The sequence below is a fragment of the Erpetoichthys calabaricus genome, chromosome 4 (assembly GCF_900747795.2).
Source record: "Erpetoichthys calabaricus chromosome 4, fErpCal1.3, whole genome shotgun sequence".
NCBI lineage: Eukaryota > Metazoa > Chordata > Cladistia > Polypteriformes > Polypteridae > Erpetoichthys > Erpetoichthys calabaricus.
The window spans coordinates 156181663-156191662 of NC_041397.2; the positions used below are offsets into that span (position 1 = coordinate 156181663).

A 10000-nucleotide genomic window follows, 5' to 3' on the forward strand; every position below is an offset into this window, starting at 1 on the left:
TCATCCGTGGAGAATCATCCACCTTCCATTCACTCCCATCCTTCATAAAACTCTGCGGGAGCGACAACTGCTACTACACCTGGGGTGTCGGCCTAACACCCAGGTTGCCTATTCAGCTGCTGCGAGCCTGCCCTCGCTCGCTCCGGCACACTCTCTCTCTCTCTCGCTTGCTTCCTGCTTTCTTCCGCCACCTCCCGTTCTCTTTCCTTTCCTTTCTTTTCTTTTTTCCCTCGTTCTCTTTTTCTTCTTTTTTCTTTTACTTCTTTTACTCTTCTCCCTAACTGTCTCGGGCTCCTCTATATATGCAGAGAGAACATGGCAGCTGCAGCCCATTAGCCACAGGAACAATCACGGATGTGGGCAGTCTCTCATCTGTGCACTTAAGTGAGAAACGCCCACACTGCAGATCGCCCTGCGGCTCACTGCAGTCACCACGCCCCCTCCTAAGCCGTGAGCGCGGTGATTATTTAAATAAAACTGTGGGCCTTTGCTGGGAGAGCTGTGGACCCATAACACCACAAGCACATTAAGTGATTCATATTCTGTGTGTTCTTCTATGTGCGCTATGTGTGTGAATCACTCTGTGCTTCTTAAACAGGCTAAAAAATTTAAATACTAAGATGTATACTTGGTATCATTTTTGTGATGATAGGAATTAAAGCATGTATTAAACATGGGGGCACGGTGGTGCAGTGTTAGCGACGAGCTGGCACCCCCATCCACAGATTGTTGCCTCCCACAAGTTGCTTGTTGCACCGTGCGCAACAGTCAATGAAATAATTTATTACAGTAGTACTGTCTCTTTTAAACGTACTAACCCCAAATTCCTGTCCTTCCTTTTCAAGCCATCTGTAAGCTTAGAACGCAGATTCTTCAGAACTTTTAAGGAACTTTGAAATATCTACATAGTACATATTTAATTATTCCATCCATCTATCCATCCAGGGTCTCACTAGTCCCAGGAAGCATACAGCGTGAGGCAGGAACAATCCCTGAACAGGGCACCAGCTCATCGCTACCGCTGCGCCACAGCGCCCTCACGTTCAATTTTTAACAGTATACATTATTTAAATGAAGTTAAAATGTATCTGTATAATGTAATATTCATACTTTATTGCATTTCATCTTAAAAATAATATTAAGAGCTCCAAGAAGATGATGCTTGGAAATCTAAATCAACTTAGAAGCCAGTCGTCATCATATGTAAATACTCGCGTTATAAAGTGGCTCAGGTTGTGCAAGTTTACATTGAGGTGATTGTATTTACAAGTACAAACAGTTCTACCAGGAGCACTTGATGGAATGGTTGAGTGTGTTTAGAGCTCATGGGATGAAATTGTTTCTGAACCGCGAGGTCCTTACAAGAAAGGCTCTTATGCGTGTGGAAGAAGTTCAAATAGACTGTGCACATGGCTGAGGCAGCGTGTGCTAGATGCTGTATCCCAACAAACCTCTTTCCGATCAGCTGCTGTAGAGCTGTGATACCACACACAGATACAGTGAATTAAAATATTCTTGAGTGGTTTACTGAGAGTAACAACGCTAAAGCAGCGATGGTATTTGGAATAGTTTGGCCATTCCTTGCACCATTATATGGTTATAGGTTGATTACAGTCAGATGCTAATAAATGATACGTGGTTAATTTCAGTGTATGTGTTGAAGCCGCGTCAGGGATGTGAATCTAAAAATAAAGGGAAACCACACCGGAATAGTAGCGCTGCTTTGACGCTGGGTGCAACCAGTTTGCAAAATCAAGCCGAAAACTTGCATACATAATGGTTTGAGCTGGTGTGAGAATGTGTGTGGGTTAATGGCAAGTTTAGTTTTTATACATTGCATATGGGTGTACTACCATTTGTACATGAAACCCCTGAAAGGCTGCAGTGGCTGCAGGTTTTCATTCTAACCTTTTTCATAATTGGTGACCAGTTTTTTCTGCTAATTAACTCCTTTTCCTTTCATTTTAATGGACTTGTTTTTTAAGATTTGTTCCCCTGAATTTCTTCATTGTTTTTCTGAATTGCTTCATTGATTTCCTTAAATGGCACCCAAACAGAAATGAAATGTGAAGCGAGTCAACTAACAGAAGGCCAACTAAGTCAGGGCCTCAGACTCCAACCGATTCTTGTTGTTAACCCTTTCTTTAATTCCATTACTTGTTGCTGCTCTCATTGTGCAATAGCATGCATTTCTGAAATTTTTGATTTTCTCATTTCTAAGTGCACTGTTAAAATGTTTTGTGGACCTGAGCAGATCCACATTCCTGAGACCTTCTTCCTTCTTTATTTTCAGATACTATATGATGGACACAGTTTACTGGTCCTGTTTTGGCTCATTTTGTATCTCATTATTGTTTGGCTGCTAATTAAGTAAAAGGAAACAATTAAGGGGTTTGAGTCTTCAAGAGCATGGCAATTAAAATCAATTCAAAAGAAGTTAATTAGCAGCAAAAACAGGTCACTAATTAAGAAAAGGTTTAGAATGAAAACCTGCAGCCACTGTAGCCCTCCTGGACTGCAGTTTGAGACCACTGATTTACACCATATAAATGGGATGCATTTTCCTTAATAATGTGCTCAGATATAGCATTCATAATTTTGTTCATGGATTTGCTTTTTTGTCATGCAGACATCCATTGATTGTAAACTGACTTAAAGTTTGTTTCCCTTTAATGTTGTGCTACATGTCAAAAGAAGCTGCTGCTAATTTTTGGACACTCACTGTTTATGCTAGTGGCTGTTCTTGAGGGGTGTAAAAAGGTTGTGTTGGCACCCTTTGCATCAGCATACCGCTTGTAAAGCTTACATAATACATTAATTTGGTTAGTGAAAGGTCAGTAAGTTTACAAATTTTTTTCTCTGCTAGCAGGGTGTATTTCTCTACCATCCATCACTAATTGAAACAGAGGTAATGGTTTTGTTTTGTAGCTGCATATGTACACCCAACAGTAAAAGCATGTTGATTTTGCGTTGACCATAGTTGCGAAATCAGATTATTATCATCACTAATTGAAGAACTAGTCTATCTACCTTAATGCAGCTATGTTATTTGTTTGAGTCAGGCAGATGACACACCAACATTTTATTAATAGATTTATGATTCTTGCATAAGTATAAAGGTTGTAAAGTATCATTAAATACTGTTAAAATTAAAAGTCCTTATCATTGTGTGAAACCAATACCAGTATAGGCAATATACCGCACAGCACTGTTAAAGCTCATTGAGGCATTCCTTGTGTGATTTTGGGCTATATAAGAAATAAATTGTTTTTGTTGAGGGCTTTTTGGTCCCTGTTCAACTGGAGCGAAAGCTTGGTTCACATTGCTGGCAGTAAGTCAGACCCATTTCCCGGTAAGTGTGGGTCTTTGCCAGGGCTGCCCTCTGCCTCTGATTCTGTTCATAATTTTTATTGACAGAATTTATATGCACAGCCAAAGAATGGAGAGTGTCCAGTTTGGTGGTCTCAGGATTGCATCTTTGCTTTTTGTAGATGATGTTGTCTTGGTGGCATCATTGGGCTGGGACCTTAGACACACTGGGATGGGTTGCAGCTGAATGTGAAGGAGCTGCGATGAGAATCAGCATCTCCATGTCTGAAGGAATGGTTTTCCTCTGTAAAAGGGTGAAATACTTTCTCAAGGTTGGGGATGAGGTGCTGCCTCAAGTAGAGGAGTTTAGTTTAAGTATCACAAGTGAGGGAAGAAGGGAGCTGGAGTTTGATAGGTGGATTGGGCTTAAGGTCTAAGTCATGTGGACATGGCACCAGTTAGTTGTGGTGGAGACAGAACTGAGGCAAATGTGGAAAAGACTTTGATTTACTTGTCATTCTCCATCCTTACCCTAACCTATGGTTATAAAATTTGAGTAGTGAGCAAAAGAACTTGATCACAGATACAGGCAGCTTAAAAGAACATATTTTGCAGGGTTTCTGGGAATCAGCCTTAGACATAGAATGAGTAGTACAGACATTTAGGAGGAGCTCAAAGTAGAGCTGCTGCTTATCCTCATAGAAAAGGGCTAGCTGTGGTGCTTTGGGTATCTGGTAAGGATGCTCCCGTAGGGAGGTGTTTTGGGCATGAACAAATGAAAGAACACCTCGGGGCAGGCCCATTCTGGTTGGATAGATTATCTCTCAGCTGGCCTGGAATAGCACTGATATCCTCCCAGAGGAGATGGAGGATGTGGCAAGAAAAATGGACGTCTTGGTTTCTTTTCTCAGAATGGTACCCCAGATCCAGATAAATGGCAGAAAAGGAATGGATGGTTAGATAGTTTGAAAGCATTTATTTATCTGTAAATTGGCAGATAATTTTTTTTCTGTAGACCTCATGTAGGATTCATTCTGCTGCAATCATGAGTTACATCATCAATAAAAGGTAGTGAGCTTGTTCTGAAAGCAGTTATGCAAGCCAAGTCATTACACTACCTCTAACATGCTTGACAGATGAGCTTGTATGTTTTAGATCATGAAGAGATCCTGTCTTCCTCCATACTTTTGGCATTTCTGTCACTTTGGTTGAGGTTAGTCCTGGTCTCATCAGACGAGAAAACGTTGCTGTGGAACTTTTGTAGCTTATCTCCATATTTTTTTGCAGTTCCAATCTGGTGAGTAGTTTGCATCTTGGTGCATGGCCTCTATATTTCTTATATACCTTCAACTAGTGCTGGGTGGTATACTGGTTCATACCAAAAAACATTTTTTATTTTTCTTATGATATGGATTTTTCTTATACCGCAGCACCGGTTTAAATAGCCTAAACAACGTTCAGAATGTGGCAAAGTGGGAAACTGTTTAAGGGGGGACCTTTTTCACTGCTGCACTGCTAAACATACATGCAACGGATCAATCCCTCCTTGATCACGGGGGTTGCGTTCCAGAACCCCCCGCGAAAGGTGAAAATCCGCGAAGTGGAAACCATATGTTTATATGGTTATTTTTATATTGTCATGCTTGGGTCACAGATTTGCGCAGAAACACAGGAGGTTGTAGAGAGACAGGAACGTTATTCAAACACTGCAAACAAACATTTGTCTCTTTTTCAAAAGTTTAAACTGTGCTCCATGACAAAACAGAGATGACAGTTCCATCTCACAATTAAAAGAATGCAAACATATCTTCCTCTTCAAAGGAGTGCGCGTCAGGAGCAGAGAATGTCAGAGAGAGAAAAAAAGCAAACAATTAAAAATCAATAGGGCTGTTTGGCTTTTAAGTATGCGAAGCACCGCCGGACAAACCCGCTGCAAGGAAGAGAGCAATGTGAAGGTAGTCTTTCAGCATTTTTTAGAGGAGCGTCCGTATGCTCTAGGCCAGTGTACAAACAGCCCCTCTGCTCACACCCCCTCCGTCAGGAGCAGAGAATGTCAGAGAGAGAGACAGAGAGAGACAGATAGAAACAAACAATCAAAAATCAATACGTGCCGTTCAAGCTTTGAAGTATGCGAAGCACCGTGCGGGAAGCATGTCGCTTGACAAAGCTGGAAGGGAGCAATGTGAAGATAATCTTTCAGCGTTTTTTGAGGAGCGGTCGTATCCTCTAGGGTTGCGAACAGCCCCCGTGCTCACAATATATTTGAGCAGTTTTATTTAATACATAATGCACGCCCTGGTTGGGTAGCTTCTCAGCCATCTGCCAATAGCGTCCCTTGTATGAAATCAACTGAGCAAACCAACTGAGGAAGCATGTACCAGAAATTAAAAGACCCATTGTCTGCAGAAATCCGCGAACCGGCAAAAAATCCGCGATATATTTTTAAATATGCTTACATATAAAATCCGCGATGGAGTGAAGCCGCGAAAGGCGAAGCGCGATATAGCGAGGGATCACTGTATATTAGTTTAAATACTATGCAGTTTAATGATGGTAAAGTTGTTTAAAAAGTCACTTTAATGTGTCAGTGGACAAAGATTATTAACATTAACAGAAAGTGTAGTTGGTTTACAAAAAATATTTACTATTCCTTTTCTAAGACATGTTCAGTGCAATATAACTTTTGACAAGCACCTCTAGATATTTTACTAATTCTAAATGCCTCTTTGGATGGTTGCAAATATGTTGTCAAAATTATAGTTTTAAGTTGTTTGCAAAATTTGTTCAATAAAAAGGTTCTATATTTTGACTGCAACTGTCATGCAATGTGATTCCTTCTCTTCATTAGTGCCACCCCCTTGAAAACTATCCCTTTATGGGGCCATGTAAACCTGTATTAATACTTGTGTGCACATTAAAATGTTTTTTTTGTACAATGTACAATTCTCATGACAGTGGAATAGGTTATTTTTAGCCAGTCTACTGCAGTAATTGCAGTAGAAAATGGGGTTAACATCCACTCATGCATGGGAAAAAAAATACTGTCAAATACCGTGAAACCAGTATAATTTTGAAAAATACCATGATATAGAATTTTGGTCATACCACCCAGCACTACCTTCACCCCTGCCCTGTGGAGGTTGCTGGTAATGTCACTGATAATTTTTTGCATTTTCTTCACAGATTTTGAAATATTTCTGTCATCTTCTGTTGCTGTTTTTGTTTGCTGACCTGTTCAGTGTCCTTTATGCAGCACACCAGTGGTTGCTTTCTTTTTCAGAAAATTCCAAATTGTTGTATTGGCAATGCTCAATGTTTGTGCAAAGTGGTCTAAGGAAGGACAATCGGTGAACCCATAGTAGGCATGTAGGGAGCGAAGGCTAGTACTTCTGGTCCCATCCCACTGGAAAGCTACTTTAGCACACATTGTTGAAAAATTGAATGTTAGCCATGAGAAAAATGTGTTGGAACACTTACTGCATTGCAGCTTGCTATGTATGGGGCTGTGTAGCTACAAAGTGTTACATTGAAATGCTAAAGAGGTTTTTGAGTTCCGAACTGGAAGAAATGGATGTAGTGGATGCCTGGTTTCAGCAGGATTGAGCAACAATTTATACAGCGTGGAGATCCATGCAAGTTTTGCAGATGTTGCTCGGGAAGCTGATCTCCCTGTGCAGCGATGTCGGGTGGCCGCCTCGTTCACCTGATATTGCTCTGTGCGATTTCTTCTTGTAGGGCTATCTCAAGTCGAAGGTATTAACACACCAACCTCAAAACCTTGAAGCCCTCAAAGACGCTATTCGCCATGAAATGGCTGAACGAGTCATGCGAGCGTTCAGAAATTGTCTTGAAGAGTGTTGCTAATGATGGGCGCCACTTTGAAGACATCATTTTTATAAATCAGTGAAAAAAATTTATTTTGTATTCCCTTTCTTGCATCATAATGTAATTTATTTTATCTTGTAGCATTTTTATAGAATAAAATGTGGTACTTTTTTGGCTCACTCTGTATTATTAATCATTATTATCTGTACCATTATTATACTTTTTACACTTCTGAGTTTGTACTTTTAATGTTTTGCATGTTGTTGACTATATATGGTATTAGCATAATTATTATCATTATTATTATTTGTATCATTTTACTTTTTGCACTTCTGACTTTGTACTTATAGTGGTTCGCACATTTACAGTAAAAAGATTGATAAAAAAATTGATAAAAAATGTAATTTTTCAAGCCAAAAAATACATGTTTTTTTGAGAAAAAGTGTAATGATAAGTAATTTGTTTTCTTTGTTTTTGCTGCAGATAGTTTTTTTATTAATTCTTTTTCTATGGCGTGATGGTTATTGTCATTCTTGGTTTTGTCTTTCAGGATCATGATCGTCGTGTTCGTGAAGCATCTGGTCAGGCCTTGGAGCAACTGGCTATTAAAGTAGGAAGAAGCCTGGCTCCATTCTTAAAAAGTATTATGGGACACTGGCTTCTTTCCCAGTGTGATACCTATGCACCTGCTGCATCTGCAGCAAATGTGGCATTCCAGTCAGCTTTTCCAGGAAGTAAACAAGCTGGAGCAATAGCATTTTGCAAAGAAGAAATTCTTACGGTAAATAGAAAAAATTATGATTTGCTATTATGCACTTTGCATACTTAAGGCTAGTCTTTGGTTTATTTGTTTTAATGTCAAGTAGTAAATAAACAAAGAATCTGACCAAAATTCAAGAAATTGTTTAATTGAGAAAAGTTTTTCGATCAGAGGAATCTGTGCTTTTCAGTGTAACGATGCTCAGTATTTTATGATTTATTTATGATTTTGTCTTAATTATATTCTAATATCCAGAGTTGGCAAACAAGCATAGAATTTCTTTGTAGATTATCGCTCAATGAGGTATTGTTTCAGAGGTGTGGCAATCTGTTATTATTGCTATAATACTATGATTATGAGGAGTCAGGTTTTTTTGGCCAAACTGAACTATAGTCATTTTCATTTGAGCTTAAATAAACTAATGAGAAGCTTTAATGAAGATTAATATAATTCCCCTATCCATCTTCGTCCCCCAAGTCATAGCATACACTCAAGACATTCCCAATAACAGTGTTATTTTTTTACTTTATTTTAAATTCTTGTTTGTTACCTTATAAAAGCAGAAGCTTTAATGCATCTTAATGAAAGGTAGGGCTTTTAAACAAGTATTTTAATCTGAATATACAGTATTTTTCTCAGAAATGTGTCACAATTATTGGATCTAGTGTTATTTAAGAAAAAAAACATTTTGGAGGGCACTGTGCGTGATATATACACACACATATTATTCACACACACACACACACACACACACACATCCTCTTTAATAAAATCCCTGTGTGCGTCCAGGTGTCCGTGTGTATGTCTTTTCTGGTGAAGTGTACATGCGCGGGGCATGGTGTGATGCGCGATATTACTGTCGGAGAAAGTTACAGGTGTTTTACGGAAATACAAACAGTATTACTGCGAAAAGAAATTAAAGGTACACAATACAGTGACGCATATTACAGCCACACACAAGCCAGTATTACTGACAGAGAAAATTAAAGGCATATTACCGACGCGCATGCCTGTATTACCGCCAGAGAAAATTTAAAGGTATATTACGGACATGCAAGACAGTATTACTGTCACAGAAAATTAAAGACACACAATACACGGTGGCAGCCCACGAAGAACGGTCAGCTCAGCAAGTAAACATCAACAAAAGAAAGGCTGAAAGAAAGAAAAATATGACCAACAAAAAGAATGAGGTCAAAGTCCCTTGCCATTTAATATAGACTGTTCCTATGCACTACTGTTCTAGACCCGTTATTGTAACGGGCTAAATGACTAGTTATATCTATGTGTGTGTGTATGTGTATATATATATATATATATATATATATATATATATATATATATATATATATATATATATATATATATATATATATATATATATACACACAGTACAGTATGTGTGTGTGTGTATATACCCCCTATACATTGGGGTTTACCCCGGTGGACGAGAGGGTAGCCTCCCTCCGCCTTCGGGTGGGGGGACGGGTCCTAACTGTTGTTTGTGCGTATGCACCGAACAGCAGTTTGGAGTACCCACCCTTTTTGGAGTCCCTGGAGGGGGTGCTGGAGGGCATACCTTCTGGGGACTCCCTCGTACTGCTGGGAGACTTCAGTGCTCACATGGGCAATGACAGTGAGACCTGGAAGGGCGTGATTAGGAGGAATGGCCCCCCCGATCTGAACCCGAGTGGTGTTTTGTTATTGGATTTCTGTGATAGTCACGGGTGGATGAGATACGCCTGGAGTTCCTCAAGGCTCTGGATGTTGTAGGGCTGTCTTGGTTGACACGTGTCTGCAACATCGCATGGACATCAGGGAGAGTGCCTCTGGATTGGCAGACCGGGGTGGTGGTCCACCTCTTTAAGAAGAGGGACCGGAGGGTGTGTTCCAACTACAGAGGGATCACACTCCTCAGCCTCCCTGGAAAAGTAGAGTGGAACCTCGGTTCACGACCATAATTCGTTCCAAACCTCAGGTCGTAAACCGAATTGGTCGTGAACCGAAGCAATTTCCCCCATAGGATTGTATGTAAATACAATGAATCCGTTCCAGACCGTACGAACTGTATGTAAATATATTTTTTAAAATATTTTTAAGCACAAA

At 39.8% G+C, this 10000-nt stretch overlaps 1 protein-coding gene across 1 annotated transcript in view; it reads left to right on the top strand.

Moving 5' to 3' along the window:
- ltn1 (listerin E3 ubiquitin protein ligase 1) overlaps window positions 1-10000 on the top strand; it is a 284812-nt gene that overhangs the window by 43925 nt on the left and 230887 nt on the right. Inside the window, exon 4 of the mRNA XM_051925735.1 lies at window positions 7685-7915. Coding sequence (XP_051781695.1) covers window positions 7685-7915 — 231 coding nt within the window. The remainder of the gene's footprint in view (window positions 1-7684; window positions 7916-10000) is intronic.